This window comes from Rattus rattus, chromosome 7, assembly GCF_011064425.1.
Source record: "Rattus rattus isolate New Zealand chromosome 7, Rrattus_CSIRO_v1, whole genome shotgun sequence".
In the NCBI taxonomy this organism is placed as follows: Eukaryota; Metazoa; Chordata; class Mammalia; order Rodentia; family Muridae; genus Rattus; species Rattus rattus.
This window is the reverse complement of record NC_046160.1, coordinates 21579079-21601440: the sequence shown is the minus strand read 5'-3', so window position 1 is coordinate 21601440 and position 22362 is coordinate 21579079. Positions and strand designations below refer to the sequence as shown.

Below are 22362 nucleotides of genomic sequence, written 5' to 3'. Positions count from 1 at the left end.
AGTCTAGCCAGCCATTTCATGCTGTTACTAATGTTACAAGGAAATTTTCTCATGCCTTAATTGATTGCATATTCAGTTATGCTCTATGCTTTGGTGTTCTTGGAAACCAATCACAACAGAGGTCAGTCGGAACTGCTTTCTATAGTCAAGCCACAATAAGCTTGTACCCAAACCTACTTTGCAGAAAGAATCATATACATGGGTAACTGACATCCTGGTTGGCAAGTTAAGACATGAATGTTAGGCAAGACAAATCCCCCACCACATTTGAATACCCCAGCCAATGGGAACAGGATAAATGCACAACAAAGACATGTTCCCACAGAAGTCCTCTATCCCTAGATTCTGATTGGTGGAATGACTTGGTATAGATGCTTGTGGATTTCAGGCTTAAAAGCTTTATAGGCTCCTGGCTCAGGGGCCACAGCAAGTTCCGGAATCTGGTCTGCAGCCCTGAGCAATCAGTCCTGGGGTAAACAAATGTTCAGTAAATTATCCTGTCTGTTTGAGATTGGTGTTTGTGTGGTTTATGGGTCGATTCCTGGACCCCCAACAACTTCTTCCTTTTCATGTTCTCTGACCTCGTTCATGGGCCCCTACTATTCAGATGCAGAGATGCTCACTCTTCTTTGTCATTGGGATGTTCATTTAAAAAAAAAAGTGTCTGAGTCTGAGATGGTGACATAGGAGGGCTTTGATCCCAGCACTGCAAAGGCAGAGGCAGGAGGTTGCAAGCTTGAGGTTACCCTTTGCTGCAGAGACAGAACCTCTGAAAAACAAAAGACAAAAGCAACATATCACATACGTTAAATCTTTTCCCGAGGTCTGAGGTTATAGCCTAGCACTTGCCTAGCAAGGTCTTAGATTCAATCCTAAGGGAAGAAAGGAAGAATGAAAAGAAGGAAGGAAAGATGTCTGGAGAGATTGCTTTCTCCAGTTGAGAGCCCTGGCTGCTCTTCTAAAGGACCCAAATTCAGTTCTCAACTGAATATGGTGACTGACAACCATTTGTAACTCCAGTTCCAGGGGTCTGACATCCTCTTCAGACCTCCACTGGCATCATGCACACGCATACATGTAAAACAGTCAAATAGAAGATAGGATAAAAAAAAATTGAAAGGGGATCCGGGAGAGATGGGTCACTGGTTAAAAGCATGTGTAGATCTTCCAGGGAACCTGAGTTCAGTTCCCAGCACCCTCGTGGTGCTCTACAACTGTCTGTAACCCAGCTGTAGGGATCCAACATCCTCTTCTGGTTTTCATGGGTACTGAACACAGTAGAAGTACACACATTCATGCAGCCAAAACACTCATATACATCAAGTAGATGGTGGTGATGATGATGATGATGATAAAAGGAAGGAAGGATGGGTGAATTCTGGTTTGATTTCAGTGATGAAGTACCTTTCCTCATTCTGTTATTTTAAAAGTGTGGACCACCATTTCCAGTCTTTCCCCTTATTCCATGCGCATGGGTGTTTAGATTGTATTCATATAAATGTACCATATGTTCAGATGCCCTCGAAGTACAAAGATGGCATCATCTCATCTGGAACTGGAGTTACAGGCTATTGTGAGACATCATGTGGGTAATGGCAGCTGAGCCCAGGTCCTCTGTAAGAGCAGCAAGTCATCTTATCCACTGATCCACCTTTCTAGTTCCCTTTTCTTATTTTTTTTTTAGAGATTGTTGTTAATCTATCTTTTTTTTAAAAATTTAGTATATATACACAGTATTCTGCCTGCATGTACACCTGCATGCCAGAATTGGGCATCAGATCTCAGTATAGATGGTTGTGAGCCACCATGTGGTTGCTGGGAATTGAGCTCGGGACCTCTAGAAGAGCAGCCGGTGCTCTTAAGCTCCGGCTCAATCTATCAGTTTTTAAGACTTACATTTTGCTGCATGGTAAACACATCCAAAAGTGGGGACTGGCTTAGGTATTGGCTTTGAAAAATCCATTGGAAACCTCTGTCCATTTCTTAGAGCCGTTGCCACAGACAACCATAAACATGACAGTATAACGACAGAAATGTGTTCTCTCACACACTGGATGTCAGGAGCTCAAGACATTGATATAACCTTGCCCCCTCCAAAAAGTCTAGGGAAGAATTTTATTATGAAATATTATTTGCAGTGCCAAGGACTGATCGAGATCTACCTGCCCAGCCCTTGGGGAGAAGTCTCCATTTCTTTTAGATTCATTTGCTTTTGAGATAGGGTCTCTGTGTAGCTCTGGCTGACCTGGTGTTCTCTATGTGGACCAGGTAGGTCTCAAATTCACAGGGATCCATCCATCTCTGCTAGAATTAAAGGCATGTGTCACCACACCTTGCTGTTTTAGGATCCTTTAGCTTTTGGCTGTGTTCATGTGACCATCCTCATTGTGTATCTCTCTAGCCTCCATGTAAATGTTCATCTGTTTTTTTCTAGAAGGATGTTAGTCACTGGGTGTAGGGCCTACTTCAGGATAATATCATTTTGAGATTCTTAACCAGATTACATATTCGGAAGCCTAATTTCCAGATAAGGCCACAACTACAGTATTAAAATTCAGACACGTGCTTTTTGGTGACACTATTCAACTCAGCACTATGTTCTTGTGGAGATGCTAAGACGGAATTGAGTTTTAAGTTCAGGGGAAAGACAAAGTTTTGGAGGCACAGATGTTTGACCACCAGCACATGAATGTTGGCTGAGCTTTATGGAGAAAGAAAAAAAGCCCCAAAGAGTGTCAGAAAGTAGAGAAAATGAGGAACATTCCAAACAGAAGGCAAGAAACCAGAGGGAAGGTAGGGAGCGTGTGAGGTTATGGAGGACAGGCGTCGTAATGATGAGGGACATTTATATTGTACCGGAGGTTCTTGGGACCTCACGGTAGCTTCCCAGGGAAGGGTGCAAGTTCCACTGGAGGGAAGAAAATAATAAATACTTTTGTTTTTTTTTTTAAAAAAATCCTATCTATCTATCTATCTATCTATGCATCCATCATCTATCATTTCTCTTTTTGAGACAGTTTCCCTATGCAGCCCTTGCTGTAGTCTGTTGACCATGCCTGCGTCTGCCTCCCGAGCGCTGGTATTAAAAGGTATGTGCCACCACATCTAGCTAGGGATATATGTTTGGTTTTTCGAGACAGGGTTTCTTTATGTAGCTCTGGCTATCCTGGAACTCTATAGACCTGGGTGATCTGGAACTCAGAGATTCATCTGTCTCTGCCTTCCAAATTGCTAGGATTAAAGGCAAGAGGCACCACGCCGGCTTCTTCATTTACAATTACATTCAACTTGACCTCCTCTCATTTCCAATAGTCTCTCTGTGTTAACACAGACAAAAGAGGCATCTTGTTTCTTCAAGTCCCAACTATAACTTTGATAGTACCATGACTGGATACTTATTGCATGTACATGACTAGGTCCTCGAAGAGACTAAAGAAACATGGAAACAGTTACAATCTTGGAGATGTAAGTAAACATTTCCTTTAAACATTTCGTCTAGTTGTTCACAGGACGTATTTTTAAAAGCAGGGCCTTGTTCTGTACTATGCAAATCACTTCCCCACACTCTTCCTACTCAGAGCAAGTTAAAATGGGCCCCACTGAGCTACCGTCCATAGGGTGGACCCGGCTCAACGCTCGCCTGCGTCACGATCAGCCACTCCCTGGGCTCTCAGCGTTCCCTCCGCCCCACTTCCTCCCTCCAGGCCCCGCCCCATGCCGGTGCGCCTGCGCCCGGGCGAACACGTGGCTGCCGCGGAGCTAGAGCAGCAATGGCGGCCGGTGGCGGCGGTAGCTGCGACCCCTTGGCCCCGGCGGGGGTCCCCTGCGCCTTCTCGCCGGACAGTCAAGCCTACTTCGCTTTAGCCTCTAGCGACGGTCACTTGCGGGTGTGGGAGACAGCTAACAACCGGCTGCACCAGGAGTACGTGCCTTCCGCGCACCTAAGCGGTACCTGCACCTGCCTGGCCTGGGCGCCAGCCCGGCTGCAGGCCAAGGTAGAGTGAGCGGGACGGCGATGGGGTGGGCGCCCTCCTGGCCGGGCTGCGGCGTCCCGGGCTGGGCGGCGCGTGGCACCACGTCGCGCGTGGCCCGGGGCGGCCCGAGCGAGGAGGCGCGGAGAGGGACGGCGGCGCGCCCTGGCCCCGCGCCGCGGCCGAGAGTGCGGCCTGTCCCGAGGGGGGCTGTGAGAGGGTGCGGCCCGATCCCGCGGTCTCCATGAGGTCTGAGCCCGGCTGCCGCTGGGCCGCCATGTTCACCGAAGCCTTTGCTCCCCGGGGGCGGCCTCAGACTTCCAGGCCTGGCTCCTCAGCGTGTCCCCATCAGAGCTACTCTGCGCACTTTAGGACCATCTCGCGCTTCCGCATCCCAAACCAGGGTATTGGTTTTGCTTTGGGCAGTTGGAATGCGCCAGTCTTGTTTTCTTCCTTCCGGAAGCCCCTTTACTCGGATGCGTGTTCAACACGTGTTCTCTTCTGCCTCTAGGTTGTGGGATTCGTCGTCCCCCAAACTTTTCCTTTTTTAGGTTCCTTTCATTCTCAGCAGGGGTAAAGTGAAATAGTAACAGTCGCTTGTTTTAGGGTATATGATGTACGTCCTAGTGGTTTTCCCCGTAGTTGGGAAACTGCTTAGTTAAGGAATCCTTTTCGCTGTCAGGTAAATGCTGTCCACTGTTGACTCACTCGGTTACGTCTCAGCACGCACGTGGTTCCTAAAGTTAGGCAGTAGGTAGGCAAAAGGAACCTGGTCTGGAACTAGTGTAAAAAGTATCCTAAAGTATGTGACATTTTGCTGTCACTGGTGTAAAAGTCACAAAGTTAGTGTTTGGGATCGCTTACTCCTTCCCGTCACTATAGAAAACTTAGCGCATAAACCTAGCTTTTATCTAACTTGCTATACTCTGGGTGAATCTGTTTAGCTGCTTATCGGATTTTAAGCTACATTTCCAGTTTCTCTTGGTGACAAAAGCAGGCATCAGGCCCTATAAATCAAACACAATCAGATTTGTGAAAAAGGCATATAATTGCCAGCATTAGGGCTGCTATACTTCTTTGCTCTATACAGTCTAATTTTTAATTTAACTGCCCTGTAAAGTGGTGAGAGTGCTAACACTCGGAGAAATACAGAACAGCTAGGTAAGTGCTGCTGTAGCCAGGCTGTAAGGTAGGAGAGGAGTCCAGCTCTGTAATAATCGTGGGTTTTGTTCCCAATTTATAACACGAGGCTAATCATACCTACTTCATAGAGTAGTTGTCAAAGGTAGTATATTTAGTAATGCAGAATCACTTAGAATAGTAGATACTGTCTTAAGTGCTGTGCTAATTACTATTGGTATTAATATCTTGTATTTGTATAGTTAGTCTGGCGAGGTATTTAAAAAGCAAGCAATTTCAATAAAGACCAAAAGGAACCAGACTTGGAACTCACATCTTTAGTTGTCTGCAACAGATAGTATTAGAGAGCTGAAACTTCATTCACTTTGCGATCCTGTTCGTTTCTAATCTTCTACACCCCAGAACAAACCCCAAATTTCAAAAAATCGTGGTTCGATTTTATTAACCTACATGATACAGTAGGGACAGAAGCATTTTTTTTTTTTGGAGCTGGGGACCGAACCCAGGGCCTTGCGCATGCTAGGCAAGCGCTCTACCACTGAGCTAAATCCCCAACCCCCGGACAGAAGCATTTTTAAGGAGTCCAACTTTAACTTTTCAACAAAGCTCCTCAAATTAAAGCAACTTTATAACTTGGGTTATGAAGCCCAAGTGGGTGTGCTGGATGTGCAGTACAGAGGAACATGTGATTAGCATGCCCAGATCTGGGTTCAGTCCCAGCAAGCTCTGCTTCCCAGGTGCTAATAAGTTTCACTTTCCTTTATATGTTGCCATTTTTGCTATGTAACTACTAAGTGTCTCAGGATTAGTGCATTTAAGGTAACCTGACAAGGCTAGGATGTAGCTCAGAGATAGAATACTTGCCTTGCACACAGGGAAAGCTCTGGGTTTAATCAATAGCACCACAAAATCAAAGCAGAAACGCAGTCAGGGCTCAGGATGCTAACTGGCTTGACCAAGCCTTTGATCACTAAGAAAGTGGTGGCACTAGGACCCAGCCCAGCCCCCTTACACTGTTAACTGTCACCCTTGCACTTTATTGTGGAATTGAGAGCCAGGATGGCTGCAGAGATGGTCAGTTCCCATCCTGGATATGTGACTACTGAAGCTTCAGTTTTACTTAGCAATCAGAAAAGCAGTTTAACAGCAGAATTAACCGGTCTGCCTTTGTGGTGGGGGTGGGCTTATGGGTTCTGGTAGTATATGGATCAAAGCATATGGCAGCTGCTCAACCTCTGCTCTGGGCTCGCTGGATTGTGTGCCCTGGTATTTTAAGTACTAAGGTGACCATCATACTAAACCTGGTTTATTTTACATCTTTGAGTGTTTAAAGTATGAGACATAAAAAGCCTGGTATTACAAAGCCCATGTTCCCAGCGTATTGGTAAGGTCTGGCATGGGACTTACTCTCCAGGGTGGAAGGAGACATAATACTGTTCTCTTCCAGAGCTCTTAGGATTAAATGAGGTAATAACATCTTGGTTATTATAGTAAGACTTGGTCATTGAATCAGTGAATGTTCTGTCTGGACTCATGTCCTCACACAGTCTGTAATGTAAAGAAGCATGTATGATTGTCCTGCCCTTGGTTTAGTAATTGGCAGTTTACTACAAGGCCAATGTCTGATACTGTGCTAGTAGAGAAAGGTAAATTCATACTGCATTGTAGTGGCCTTTCATAAATGTTTAAAAAGGCTAGATTGCTTTCTCCTGTTTCTAGGATTATCATAAGGCCGTTAAGTTTATGCTGTGATCATTTTAGCGCTTCTCTGGTTTATGTTTGTTCTGAAGCTGTTACACCAGTAGCATTCTTGAGCCACACATTTAAGCCACCTAAAAACTGGTCCTGTTTGCTCGAAACCACCACCTTTCTCTCAGACTTGTCTGTCTTCATCCTCTGGTAGTAGAACCTGGAAGTCCGGCCCTGTCTAGTGTTGGGACCACAGTTCTCTTTCACATGCTTGTGGAAACACACACACATACAGCTTAAAACCTGACTGAAGGACAGGGCATTTCAGGCATTAGGTGGCATTAGAGCAGAACTGGAACACTGGCGATACTTCTAGGGGAAATTTAAGCTCTCTTTAGTCCCAGCTCTTGAAGATATTTGTAATTTGGTGAGATGTATACTTTTTTCACTCTTATGAAATGCATATGCCAGAGTAAATACCATTAAAACAGGTCAAAAATGGACTTTAAAACTATTTACTAAAAATTGAACATAATTTTCAGTGTCTAAGGTCAGTGTTTTAGACCGGTTTGATGCATTAGTGGGTCATGAACTAGGGCTATTACAGCGTTAAGTGAGATAGAGTGGAAAGGTGAGGAAGTGGTGAGTGAGTGTGTTGGGGCCTCCGTGTATATACAAACTCTGCAGTCTCAGTCTGAAAAGTCATTGCTTAATTGTTGATAGAATCGGTCAGACCTGGTTGTCAGGTAATGCTTTTTAAGCCTTTGTCTTCAGCCTGTCTGCACCTTGTTGCTTTTTGAAGTCACGGTGTGTGGCTGCTTCAGCTTTCTGATGGCCTTGATGATGGGCTTCTTGTGTTTGCTCAGCTCACGTTGGAAGTCTCTTTAAGAAATCTCAGTCTTATAATAAACTAATAAAAACTTAGTAAAGACCTTAACTCCTAGTGCCTTCATGCAGATTTTCCAATTACAGATGCTTGGACCAGCAACCGTCCTCATCCTTTAAGCTTTATGTACAGTCAGTGTTCATGTGACATAATGCTGCTCAGGATTCACTGGTCTCCCACAGTCTGACTTCTTAAGAGAAGCAAGGAGGAAGAGTGCATAAAGTTCAGAGTATGGCATTAGAATGGAGCTGGAATTGGTGGTGCAGACCTGGACTCAGGACTATTTGTGTAGAATTGTACTTGTAACACAGGAGTTAAGAGCAACCCAGTCAAAGGACCTGAGTTTGGATCTCAGCACCCACATTGGGTGGCTCACAAATGCCTGCCGTTCGAGGGCCAGGGATCTAATCTAATACCCTGCCTCTGTGGGCACTTAAATACACATGTACACAATGATTTTTTAAGCCATTGTCTTTTACTAAAGTACACATTGGTCATACAAATAAATTACTAACTTGGTTGATGTGTTAGTTATATGGTGGATCTATAAGATGAACATGTTAAACGTAGTTGGCATTTACTTTGTGCATGTATGCACACTTGTGCATGTGCCTGGGATTGAACTTGCTACATAAATGCTCTACCCCTGAGCCATGTCCCAAACTCCATACTTGTTTGAGATGTGGCTATTTACTCAGTCAGGCCCATGTGGAACTCAGGAGCCCAGGCAAGCCTAGAGCCCAGGATCGCCTTTCTGTTCTTCCCTACTCCAGTACTGGGTTGAGATTGTTGTAATCACCAGTGAGTGATCCTTCAAGTTGTACAAAAACCTGCAGTCTTCTGTTTTGATATATTTGTAATTTGGTGAGATGTATACTTTTTCCTTCTTAGGAAATACCTATGCTTCCAGTACTAGATTCTGAAGGTAGAACAAATAAGGATTTGATGATACTGTTTAACTTTTTGTTTTATACTTTGAGAAACTTTACTGTGTATATAATTTGGTTTAGATAAAGTAAACATACATTTATTTTGATTTTTTTCAAGACTTTCTCTGTGTAGGCCTAGTTATTCTAGAACTTGCTCTGTAGATCACTCTGGCCTTGAACTCAGAGTTCCACTTGCCTCCCCACTCCTGAGTGCTGGGATTAAAGTTGTGTGCTACCACCGTCCAAATATATTAGGAAAGATTTTCTTTGTGTCTACTCCCCCTCCAGATAGGAATTAACTATGTATTTCAGGATGGCCTTGCTTACAGCTGCTCTCACCTTAGCCTCTCCAGTACAGGGTGTTATAAGCCACCATGTTCAGTTAAGAGGCTCCGTCCGTCCTTCCTTCCTTCCTTCCTTCCTTCCTTCCTTCCTTCCTTCCTTTCTTTCTTTCATTCTATATCTATATTCTATTTTTTGAGATAGACTTTTACTATGTAGCTCTGGCTGTCCTGTCCTGTCCTGTCCTGGATCTTGCTATATAGGTGATACTCGCCCTTGAAGTCCCAGAGCTGCCTCTGCCTCTGCCTCTGCCTCTCTGCCTCTGTATCTCCGCCTCTCTGCCTCTGTCTCTGCCTCTGCCTCTGCCTCTGCCTCTCTGCCTCTCTGCCTCTCTGCCTCTCTGCCTCTCTGCCTCTCTGCCTCTCTGCCTCTCTGCCTCTCTGCCTCCGCCTCCGCCTCCGCCTCCTGAGTAAGTGCTTGAAGTAAAGAGAGCTCTTTTAGACAGTTTAGATAGCCTGGGCTGGCTTCAAGCTCTTCTGTAATGGAGACTAGGGCTATGCCACACAGGAGAAACATAGGTAAGGCAGTAGTGATTGTGATTGTGATATGTTTCAAAATTGGGACCTTTGGGATTTTACAATATTTGCTTTTACTTTACTGAAAACCGAAAATCTGAAACTCTGGGTTAGTGGCCCCTCCTCCCCCCAGGTATTTCTGTTCTTAACTCTGTATAGAAATCACAAATGTGCTTTGGGGCCATTTAAAATCACTTTAAAAACCATGAAACTAGTATAGGGCTTAGCATATCCCTAATTCAGAAGCTTCAGTGTTTCAAGCTGAGACTTCTAGACTATATTTTGTTTTTTCTTGCAACTCTTGTAACTTCTGTTGGATTTATTAGTATAGTTACATTTCTAAGGACTTGCAAAGATGTTTAAATGAAAAGTTACTTTTGTTAATTACTTTAATTTTTTTAAATTTATCAATGTTCTATAAATAAAATTCTTAAGATGTGTTCTTTGAAGACAACAAAAAGAAATAGGGATAGAGAAAAGGAAAATATGCTTTAGGAGTCGGGGGAGGGAGGAATATGCTTTAGAAATCTTGAGGGACTGGAGAGATGGTTTAGTGGTTAAGAGCACTGAGGGACCTGGGTTCAATTCCCAGTGCCCACATGGCAGCTCACAGATGCCTATAACTTCAGGATCCAGTACACAGACATACGTAAAGACAAAACACCAATGCACATAAAATAAAAATCACCTATCATAAAAAAGAAATCCTTGATCAATTGATTTATCTATCATTTCTTTCCCTGTCACCTATCTGCCTGCTGCCTGCCTGCCTTAATTATTTTGAGAGGCTTATGGAGCTTAGGCAAGCCTGGTACTGCTGGCCTTGCTTAGAGACCTCCCAGGTGCTGGATGACAGGCATTCTGTTCCATTGCTGCTTCTGTCCCTTAGTGTGCTTACCTGCATAGGCAATACTGTAGTTTTCATCAGTGATTCCTTTTTTTTTTTTTTTTAAGATTTTTTTATTATATATAAGTACACTGTCCCTGTCTTCAGACACACCAGAAGAGGGCATTGGATCCCATTACAGATGGTTGTGAGCCTCCATGTGGTTGCTGGGATTTGAACTCAGGACCTCAGGAAGATCAGTCAGTGCTCTTAACCACTGAGTCATCTCCCAGCCCTCATCAGTGATCCTTGAATTGAGTGGATTTGTGTTTGTTTTTGGGTTTCTGTGCTGTAGAGCCAAGACCCTCCCTGGGTAAGAGAAGTTCCTTTCGTAGAGTATTAGTCTTTCTTCATGCCAAAAGAATGGACTTCTTGAGCTTCCTTACACTAAAATTTAAATATTTATATAAGTTGGAAAGGTCTGAGAAATTAGTGGAAGGGGTTGGAGCCCAGCCATTAAGAGAGAGCATTTCTCATCTAGAGTATTTGAGTTATGTTCCCAGGCCCACACGGCAGCTGACAACCAACTGTACCTCTAGTACCCTGGGCATCTCATGTCCTCTCTGGCCTCTGTGGATAGATATCAGGCACACACGATGCACATACATGTATGTGGGCTCAAACATTCTTACAAAGTTTATGGAGGAAGTTAATAAAATAGAATTTTCAGCATCACAAGCTGTGATGTAATGTTACTCTTAAGTTGAGATCATTGTTGTTTTTCAAGTGTCGAGACAGGCTCTCATGTAGCCAAGGGTGGCCTTGAACTGATCCTCCTGCCTCTCCTGAGTGTTGGGCTTAGATGGTTGATATACCAAAGCCTGCTCACTAATTACTTTTGATGGCCAGACTTGAGCTGTATTGTGTCAACTTGGAAATAAAGAAGCTTGATGATGTCATTTTCCCACTAGATAGATGCATGCATCTTCAAAGTCAGTAGAAGCAGCAACCTTTCAGGAAAATACCAGCCACTGACCAGGTCATGCTGCTACTCAAAACGATTGGTTGACTCAGATTGAAGTTAATGTATGTGAATATAAAAAGTTTGTGTTTTCTTGAAAGTGAAGCTAGAGCTTGAGGAAAACGGAAGAGTTGGCTGCTTGGGCCTGGATGTATAGGTTCATAGCCTTGGTGTGTATCTCTTTCCTTGGACCTGCTAGGAAGAATTGTTGGTGTTTAAGAAGAAGGAATGTTGGGTCTGTTGAGAGAGAACTGAGAGCAAATGAAGTGATGTGATTTGCTGCCTTACCTCTTCTATTTATTTATTTATTTATTTATTTATTTATTTATTTATTTACTTACTTATCTATCTTTTAGCCTTACCTCTTTTTAGAGGGATGGAAAATGGGCCAGGAAACCTAAGTGGTGCACAGGCACTGGAGTTTATGTATTAGTGATATTTTGGTATATATTTGAAACACTAAGTTAAAGTCTTATTTTTACTTTTTTTTCCACAGGAAAGTCATCAGAGGAAAAAAAGGAAATCAGAAGCTATAGGAACGAATGACCAGGCTGACTTGTTGGCTCTTGGTACAGCAGTTGGTAGCATTTTATTGTATAGCACAGTAAAAGGAGAGTTGCACAGTAAATTAATAGTAAGTATATTTCTGTGTTTATGTAAAAGATGTGATAAAAACTAATTATTAGAGGTTATTAAAAATACTTCAAAATATTGACAAGCTCTATGTAGCAACAGTTTCCCATTCCATTAAAACAACTACATGATATTTGTTAAAAGCTGTAGTAGGTAATGCCTACTGTGACTTAGAGTACAGAGAACTTTTGACTAAAGTCAAAAGGTGTCAGAAGGACTTGGAAGTCAGCACGGGGAGCAGCTTCAGGAAGACCATTGCTGTCCATAGGAGTTGACTCTGCTAACACTGGGAACCAGGTGCTCTGTGGGCTTGGGGCACACATTTCAGGAGAGTGCTACTTCCTGATGTCTCCAAAGGGAGAGATGATACTGGTTCCTCTGGGTTTAGGAAAATTGTTGGCTTCAGTTTGTCCCACCACAGGTGAAGAAGCCAACTGTTGGGATGGTGCATATAAGAGGACGAGAGAGATAGGCTCTGTCTGTCCTTCCAGCCATGTCTCCTTGAAACATGTGGACAGTGGCTCCCTCTGCCAGGCAGAAAGAGCTGTGCTGCAGAGGCTCAGCCCAGAGTCTCACACTGTAGAAGTGTGGGCCAGGCGTTTAGTCTGGTACCCTTTGAGGATGTAGAAGTGGGTTTTTTCCTATGGAAAAACAGGGAAACAACATTTTCAGATCTTGCTGGTTTACCTCATTTGTATGTTGGGATACTTACTAAAACAAGTAAGATGTAGTTAAGGTCTTAGCTTAAGGACTAAGGTTTTGAGGTAAATGTTTTGTCATTCTAGGATTCATATTATTATGTAAGACTTTATTTCTTTGTTTTGTTTTTTAATCTGTAGAGTGGTGGGCATGAAAAAAGAGTCAATTGCATACAGTGGCATCAAGACAATGACTGCCTGTATAGTTGTTCAGATGATAAGTACATTGTGGAGTGGAGTACACAGACGTGCAAAGTGAAGTGGTGAGTACTGTCGGTGCCTGGGAGTGCAAGTTGCCCAGCATCTTTTGGGCCCCAGTAGGGATGTATACATTCATAAGGTTATGTAGATGGTTCTCCAGGAACTTTTAGTCAGGTTGGATATACAAGTTTCTGCTGCATCTGAGTGAAATAGAGGGTTAGGGAGAATTGGGTAGTGGGAAACAGCTGAGTGGTACACGGTGGGAACAAGAAGTGTCTAAGAGTGGGCAAAAGAACATAGAGATGTGGCCAGAACAAAGGCCAGGGGATAGAAAAGTAAAAGATTAACTTGGTAGTGAATAAATTAAGTTAGAGGTGGGTGCCCTAGGGAATAACAGACAGTAGAGGATAGAAGCATCCTTTAGGGGACTTGCCTTCGTCTTTCTGCCATCTTGGCGCCTTTGGAGGCCTGCTGGGAACAGGACTTCTAAAAAATAAGCAAGTATGTCTGGAAGGCTGTGGTGCAAAGCCATTTTTGCTGGCTACAAGGGAGACCTCCGGAACCAAAGAGAGCACACGGCTCTTCTTAAAATTGAAGGTGTTTATGCTCGATGTGCTTATGTGTACAAAGCAAAAAAAAAAAAAAAAAAATACAGTGACTCCTGGAGGCAAACCAAACAAAACCAGAGTGATCTGGGGAGAAGTAACTCGGGCCCATGGAAACAGTGGCATGGTTCGTGCCAAATTCCGAAGCAACCTTCCTGCAGAGGCCATTGGACACAGAATCCGTGTGATGCTATACCCATCCCAGATTTAAACTAGTGGAGAGTAAATAAATCCAAGTAGATTTGTGCTCTTGTATTTTTTTTTTAAAGAAGTATTCTTTAGTTAGAGGAATTGGGGTCTGAAGAGAGAAATGGTTTGGGGAGCGTCCATACAACTAAAGTGAAAAGAAAGACCCAGTGTGTGGTCACAGGGAGGGTTTGCCATCTACGGAAGGGTTGAGGCTGGAGGTTCAGGTGAGTGGACCAGTCACGCTTACATGCTGGTGTCTGACCAGAAGAAACCCATGGAAAGTCTTGACAGTGGCTGGGTGGGGCTTACAGGTATGTGTCTAGGTAAGAGTTGTGGTCATTCATATAGAAACTGCTTAGCATGCTAGACTTAGCATTGATTTTAATTCTTACATCATGAGCCTGGTGTGCCTCTGCTGCACAGTTAAGAAATAAGTAGGTTAGATGAAAGCCTGACCTCTTTTCTGCTAAACTGTGCTATCTCATAAAATAATTGCATTTACAGCTGTGCTGTCCTCAGTGTTCTCCTTTCCTTCCACCTGTGGGTCTGGGATTGAATTTAGACTGTTAGGTGTGGCAGCCTGCATTTTCCCATTGAGCCATCTCCATATCTCGTTGGGGGGGGAGGGAGGGAGGGAGGGAGGGAGGGAGGGGCTCAGACAGACCGAGACAGACCGAGACCCTTTAACTGTCAGGATTCTGTAGAGCAATCTTTAAGGTGTCAGTTTATGTGGATTATTACTCTGCAACCCGTCAAACTCCTCCAAGGGGTATGTTCTACTCTAGTGCTTTGCTTATAAAGAAAAATTCTTTGTTAATTCTATTTTCTGTGTCTGGGTATTTTGCCTGCGTGTGGTGTGTGTGTGTGTGTGTGTGTGTGTGTGTGTGTGTGTACACATCACAGACAGGAAATGCCTTTGGAGGCTAGAAGAGGGCATCAGACCCCTGGGCCTGGAGTTGTAGATGGTTATGAACTGTCAGTTCTAGGAATTGAACCTGGTCTTGGAGAGTAGCCAGTGCTCTTAATCACTGACACTCTCTCTTCAGCTCTTCTCCCTACTCTATTTCATCTATGTGAGTACACTGTAGCTGTCTTCAGACACACCAGAAGAGTGAATCAGATGATTGTGAGCCACCATGTAGTTACTGGGAATTTAACTCAGGACCTCTAGAAGAGCAGTCAGTGCTCTTAACCACTGAGCCATCTCTCCAGCCCCTCCCTCTTTTTTAAAGAACAAGTTTTAACTCACTCTGTTGCTCTGGCTGTTGAGGGATTTACTGTGTAGACCAGGCTGGCCTCAATCTGCTTGACTCTGCCTCTTGAGTGCTGGGATTAAAAGTGTACTCTAGTGCTTTTTACCTGGCATAGTAGGGTGAGCCTTGGCAATCTGTAATAATGAAAAATTCTCAGAATAACAGGTAACAGTTTCTTTGGTTGTGGTTGGCAGCAGGGCTTGCAGGGGACATTGGTATCATATGGGGGCAGCTTTAGGTAGTTTTCCTGGTTTCATGGCAGTGTGAGGAATTCTTTGTGTGTGTGTGTGTGTGTGTGTGTGTGTGTGTGTGTGTGTGTGTGTGTGCGTCCATCCGTCCGTGTGTCCATGTGTCCACGTGTTCATGTGTGTGTGTGTGTGTGTGTGTGTGTGTGTGTGCGCGCGCGCACGTGCGCGATGTGGAGGCCAGAGTGTCTTTATCAGGTGCTCTCCATCTTTTTTTGAGACAGGGTCTCTCACTGAACCTAGAACTTGTCAGTCTGGCTATACTGGTTGATCAGTAAGCCCCAAGGGTCCTCTTGCCTTAGTGTTGTTCTTTTTAATGAATTAATTTATATTATGGTTATTTTTAATATGAGTCCTGGGGCTTGAACTCAGTTTTTGATGTTCTTGGGGCAAGCGGTTTATTTCCCAAAGCTGTCTCCTCATCCTTTGCCTTTTAAAAATATCTCATCACGGTGAATATATAATGAGTGATTATTGTCAAAGAGCCTCACAGTCATGGGAACTGAGGAGAAATTGGGAAGATTGAGAAGCCAGTGAGGATAAAGGGGACTTCTGTACTTTGTTACTCCATTACTAGTGAGTTCCAGTGTTTTCAGCAGCCTTTATCTCATAACTGCCTGTTTCTAACCCTTGTTTTCATTTCGAGTTCTTACTAATGCAAAGGAGCTATCACTATATTTAAGTATTGCCCCTAGTTTATAACATACAGTTTTGATATGTGAAGAGCAGGTTCCCCCCGTTGCTTATCCCAGTATTACTATGTACAGAAAATCAGACGTGTGTCCAGGACTTCATAGTGCTGGTCTAGGATAGAAATAACCTTTGGGGGGGCTGGAGAGATGGCTCAGTGGTTAAGGGCACTCACTGACTGCTCTTCCAGAGGTTCTGAGTTCAAATCCCAGCAACCACATGGTGGCTCACAACCATCTATAATGAGATCTGATGCCCTTTTCTGGTGTGTCTGAAGACAGTCACAGTGTACTTATATAACATAAATAAATAAATAAATAAATAAATAAATAAATAAATAAATAAACCTTTTAAAAAAAAAAAAGAAATAACCTTTGGGGACTTAGAGAAGCCCATGTTGTCAAGGGAATTGAAGACTAGCCTGCCAGAGACAGCAGGACTCTAGGGAATAGGATGACCAGCAGAACAGTCCCCTAGGCATAACATTCTACCTCATGCTCACAGTGTGCAGCTCTCAATGTTACTTCCTCACTGCATTTGTCCACCCACCTCCTGATACCTACTGCAGGGGGTTTCATTTTGTGTTTGTCAGAGAGGTCTAACGTTGTCAGGGAGGCTTTACCCAAGTGGTGTGTCTGGGGTTACTGACTTAATGTAAGGTTCTAGGGAATGCACTTGACACAGGACCTTGAGTAGTACTTTCAATGTCTGACTTATCTTTGTCATTTGCTTTCCTTGATGAAGTTTCCTTAGTTCACTGTGATGTTTTTGTTCTCTTCACAATTCAGCAAATGGAAAGGAGACAATAGCAGTGTCAGTTCCCTGTGTATCAGCCCAGATGGAAAGATGTTACTTTCGGCTGGTCGAACAATCAAACTATGGGTTTTGGAGACCAAAGAAGTCTACAGAGTGAGTTGATCACATTGTTTTTAAAAATTATAGTTCTGTAGAGCAAGTATTTTGAAGTTGGAGTCATAAGAATGTTGTTTTAAGATCCTACCTAGCTTAATTATTTGAAAGCTTGCCTCACATGTACAAGGCTTTGGGTTCAGTCCGAGCACCACAGTGCCCTTAGCAGCAGCGCACGTGCACACATAGACTGGGTACTTGCCCGAGTGTGGTCGTGTGTGTCTGGTGTGTCCCTTGGGAGGCGGAGGGATTAAGTTAAGGCTCTAGCTGCTGAGATAACACATAAATGATGTTCAGTCCAAAAAAAGTAACAAAAAGCTTAGGATCTTTATTGGTAAATCAATTAAATTGAACAGGGCTCAGTTTTGGCTCAGTTGGTAGAGTTCTTACCTATCAAGCATGCCATGGGGTTTAGTCCCTAGCACTGTGCAAAAACCATATATTGTAATGCATGGCTGTACATATTTGCACAATGAAAGCAAAAGGAGGAGGATCAGGAGTCTCAGATCATTCTTGGTTATATAGCAAGGCCAGCCTGGGCTACAAGAGATCTTTTCAGAAAAATTGAAGTTGCCAAGTAATTTGTTCAGAATTAGGACTGGAGTGCTTAGAGATTGAGAGCACTGCTGTTCTTCTAGAGGACCTAAGTTCAATTCCCAGTACCATGTTGTGGTTCTAGGGGATCTGACACCTTCTCCTGGCCTCTTTGTGCATCCGGTACACAGCCATACATGTAGGCAAAGCCCCGTATACCCAAAATGATTTTAAAAATAACTGATAGAATTAATAGATAACGTTTCTCAAATCTGATTTTTTTTACATTAAATTCAGTCTTGTTCATATACATTTTCAAATGAGTAAAACAAGTGGAATTTGAATTTAAAAAACCTTCCTTATGCAGTGATTATGCTTATGTGTTTTAGTGTGTAACCAGCATTCTGTAGAGATTTGCTATCAGGAGTTTTAAGTTGTGCTTAGGGGTGTTGAATCATGGTGCTGTGATGACGTCTTAAAACTGTGGTTCTGACTCACTCACTGAGAGGAGCGTGAGGACCTACAATTCCTTGGCTGTGTCTGAGCACCAAAGCACCCCTTTAGAAATGGTAGAGTCAGGTCCAACATGGTGGTTCATGCTTCTAATCCCATGCTGATGAGGTTGAGTCAAGTTTGGGCTGCATAGTTCTAGGACAACACAGCTTACACAGCAAGATCCTGTCCCCTTTTAAAAAAGGCAGGGGTGCGGAGGGGAGGAACATAACCAAGATAGAGGAAGAAGGACAAAGTCTGCAAGGTTGATTCAGACGTGAGAGAAGCTGGTAGTGGGATAGGGCAATAGGAGGCATCTGGGTTGTGTTTTAATGTCAGGTGTGTCTTTTCCTTCTGAGAAGGAAAGATGAATAGCACAGGTAGATTTTTGTGTAGGATGAATCTTAGCTGTTCTGGCTGTAGGTGCCACTGTTACGTGTGATGTACAAGGACTTATTTTTGCACTGTTTATAGTCTGTCTCCTAAACAAGATTTAACTTCCTCTAGCACTTCACAGGACACGCAACACCTGTTTCATCGCTTAGGTTCACGACCATCAGACCTAACGAGAGCCAGCCTTTTGATGGGGTTACAGGCCTTTACTTTCTGTCTGGAGCTGTACATGACCGATTACTTAATGTCTGGTATGTAGCTGTTTTGGGTGGGGTTCAACTTTGCTTTTTAAGAACCTGTCACAGCTTATGGGGTCAGTATAGATAAGTTGGTTTATTGTATTGATTGTCGGACTTACATTGACAGAATAAGTTTGAGTTAGAATGCACCTTATTAGGAATTTAAGAGTGCTTTTTTATGTAATTTTAACATTTTTTGAAATATAATTTTCACAAGAACATATTTATAAGGTAAAGTGTACATTTACTGCATATAAGTTAATTTTTTTCTGGACTAAAAATAAGATTTAGTAGGAAATAAATTCAAATACTCTTTTTAAGAAAATTTTATGTGCTTTGGTGTTTTCCTTGCATGCATATCTTTGTGAGGATGTCAAATCCCTTGGAGCTAGAATTATAGACTGTTGTGAGCTGCCCAGTGTCCTCATGTGGTTTTTATGTATAGCACTGTGAGTTGTGGGTGCTGGGAATTGAACCTGGTCCTCTGGAAGAGCAGCCAGTGTTGAGCCATCTCTCCAGCCCTGATCTTTCTTTTATTTTATGTGAATGGGTGTTTTGCCTACATGTAGGTCTCTTGCCTGTGTACCTAGTGTCCTCAGAGTCTAAAGAGGGTGCCAGATCTTGCATTGTACCTCTAGACGGTTCTGAGCCATCATGAGAGTGCTTCAAGTTAAATCCAGGTTCTTTGGAAGAGCAGCAAATACTATTAACATTGAGCTATTACTCCAGCCCTTTAAGCATACTTTTAAGTCATATGTTAACTTTTTCTTCATCATTTAATTTGTACCTAGTTCTATTGACGTAGAGCTTAAAGTGTATAAGTGTACAGATCGAGCCTGGGGAGATAGTGTAGATTATAAGTGCTTGCCATGCAAGCATAGGGCCTGAGTTTGGTCTCCAGATACCACTTTAAAGAGTTGTAGTACGGCTGGAGAGATGGTTAGGAGCACTGATTGCTCTTCCAGAGGTCCTGAGTTCAAACCCCAGCAACCACATGGTGGCTCACAACCATCTGTAATGGGGCCCTCTTTTGGTGTGTCTGAAGACAGTGACAGTGTACTTACATATAATAAATAAATCTTTTAACAACAACAACAACAACAAAAAGAGTTGTGGTAGCTGCCACACAAGTGAGGAACAGGCAGATGTGGTCTACAGAGCGAGTTAGAACAGCCAGGGCTAAGTATAGAAACTCTGTCTCAAGAAAAAAAAAAACCAAAAACCAAACCCATAAACAAATACATATCAGTGAATTCACACTTAAAAAGTTAGTCAAACACAATTGTGCTTGTGTGAAAAAAGTTAGTTGAACACAGTTGTGCTAGTGTGAGTGCACACACACACACTTAGGTGCGTTAAAAAAAATCTCTGTGGCTGAGAGTTGGTTCAGCAGTTAGGATACCTGCTCTTACAGAGCTACCGGGCTGTAGCTCCAGTTCCAGAGAACCTGCCCCCTGGTTGCAGCTTGTGTGGACAGAGCATGCACTAGGTGCATACACCTACTTAGTTGTTCTCGGCAGTCTGCCCTCTCATCTAATGGTTGCTTTCGTTATCTAGGCAGGTCCGGTCAGAGAACAAAGAGAAGAGTGCAGTGATGTCTTTTACAGTCACAGATGAGCCAGTCTATATTGACTTGACCTTGTCAGAAAACAAAGAAGAGGTAAGTGGCTTGGTGTGAGAATTTATTTGAGGTTCTACAGAAGTTATGGGACTGAAGAGTGCATAAATTGTGGCTATGCAGATCTCCAAAACTCAGGTCAGAGCTGTGCAGGTGTGGTAGCTGCTAGTATTCCTAGCATTTGGGAAGTAAAGATTCACTAAGGGATTTTGCCCTAATAGATGAATCAGGGAGCAATTGAAGAAGACACCTAACAGCTTTGGCCCTGCATCTGTGCACATGCACTCAGGTCACACACATTTTTTTTCCTTTAAGTTACTGAACTTCTAAAAAGATGGTATTTGTGTCTCTCCGTGTGTGTGTGTGTGTGTGTGTGTGTGTGTGTGTGTGTATGTGTCTGTCTGTGTAGGTACATGTGCCCATGCACACATGGATATTGGGTATCCTGCTGTCACTCTTACCTAATCTTTTGAGGTGGATTATAGTCTTTTTTTAAAAGATTTATTTATTATATATAAGTACACTGTAGCTGTTTTCAGACACACCAGAAGAGGGTGTCAGATCTCATTACAGATGGTTGTGAGCCACCATGTGGTTGCTGGGATTTGAACTCAGGACCTCTGGGAGAGCAATCAGTGCTCTTAACCACTGAGCTATCTCTCCAGCCCAGAAGTTTAATCTTTTGACCTTGGAGCTAGGGTGGTGATGAGCAAGTCAATGAGGTCCTCCTGTCTGCTCCCTTCCCCTTCCCAGTGCTTGGGTCACATGTGCGCATGCGATCCTGTCTGGGTTTTTATGTAGATCCTGGGGATTTGATCTCAGAAATCTTCTCAGCGTTTGTATCGTCTGAGTCCTTGCTCCAGCCTGAGACAGTCTTCTTGCATATCCCCAGCTCAGCCTGATAGCTCCTGTGTACCTCAGGCTGGCCTTGAATTCATGGTAATCTCTTGCCTCAGTTTCCCAGACTCCAGGATTATAGGCAGGTACCAGAATGCCGAGGTAAATTGTCATCTTCAGTGTTGCTGTTTTGTTTTCCTTGAGGTAGGGCCTCACCTACTGCAGGCTTTCTTCAATCACTGTTGCTAATGGTAATGATCTTGGACATCTCATTCTCCTGCCTCTACTTGTAATTGCAAGGGTTAACGATATATACCACATGTCTGGTTGTAGGGATTTAGGATTGAACTCAGGATTCTGTTCGTGCTAGCAAACTGCCAGACTGAGCTATCCCTCACCCACACCTAACGCCCTTGCTGAATGCTGTTTTAATAATTCACATCTCATCTCTCCCCCCTTCCCCCCCCCCCGGAGCTGGGGACCAAACCCAGGGCCTTGCACCTGCTAGGCAAGCGCTCTACCACTGAGCTAAATCCCCAACCCAATAATTCACATCTCAAATGTGGATATTAGAGAGTAACAACAGAATGTGAGCTGGGTAATTAGGTTACTGGACGGCCAGCGAGCCCCCGGGGTCATCTTTGTCTCTTCCTCTCTAGTGCTGGGATTAAAAAGCACATGCCACCATTCCTGCTTATACCTGGGTACTAGATTGAACTCAGGTCCTTACACTTGGTTTTTATGTGGGTATTAGGACTGAACTCAGGTCCTTACACTTGTGCGGCAGGCACTTAGCTGGCTGAACCTACTCCTAGCTCTTACAGGCTCTTTAAAAACATTTACATATTAAACTGAACAGTGGATCAAGAAACCAAAGTCTTACCTCTCACATAAATTTTAAGTAGTAATTACTAATTAGTCAAAAGGTCCAAAATAAAGCCTTGATTCTGATCTAGGGAACACTGGTTGCTTGCCAGTAGTTTGGGGTTAGATGTATCTGTTAGGGCTGTAGAAGAGGGAAGCACTAAGTGTGGTGATGTGAGGATGGCTTTTCCTTGGTGACTGTCATTTCTTTAGGAGCATCCTTACTTCCTGAGGTCTCATCCCAGAAGCTTCCCGTGCCCTGGGGTCACTGCACTGCCGTACTGCGGTGTTGCCTAGTGGGTTGGGCATTCTCTGAATTCTTGTACTAGCCATAACTTAGAATACAAATGGCAAGATGTTGGCAGTACTAAATATTAAGAAAGCTTTTCAGAACTTAAGTTCAGTCCTCTGCACAAACGTGGGTGGGAGCCCCAGACCAGGAGGCTATAGGAGCCGACACAGTGGGGGAGCCAGTGGGCCCTCCCTCCTTCATGGGTGCTAAGCGTGTTTTCGTCATCCTGGCTGCTGTGGCTGGGGCTTTCCAGGGTCATTGAGACATTCTCTTTCTTGTTTACCTTGGAGGCTGCTTTGTGCCTGTGCCACCTTCTTGGGCTAACATTATTTTACAGTCTTCACAAGAACA

General features: G+C 43.6%; 1 protein-coding gene and 1 non-coding gene across 2 annotated transcripts in view; both read left to right on the top strand.

Annotated features, from left to right (window-relative positions):
* Positions 1–3730: 3730 nt before the first annotated feature.
* The window catches only part of Wdr43 (WD repeat domain 43), a 38907-nt gene continuing 20275 nt past the window's right edge, over positions 3731–22362 (top strand). The window contains exons 1-6 of the mRNA XM_032908956.1: positions 3731–3995; positions 11816–11953; positions 12792–12913; positions 16622–16742; positions 18276–18412; positions 19958–20060. Of these exons, the coding sequence (XP_032764847.1) occupies positions 3771–3995; positions 11816–11953; positions 12792–12913; positions 16622–16742; positions 18276–18412; positions 19958–20060 (846 nt within the window). The 5' untranslated portion in view covers positions 3731–3770. The remainder of the gene's footprint in view (positions 3996–11815; positions 11954–12791; positions 12914–16621; positions 16743–18275; positions 18413–19957; positions 20061–22362) is intronic.
* Positions 17736–17824, top strand: LOC116906416. Its single transcript, XR_004388678.1, has one exon. It is a non-coding gene; the product is annotated as a small nucleolar RNA SNORD53/SNORD92 (small nucleolar RNA).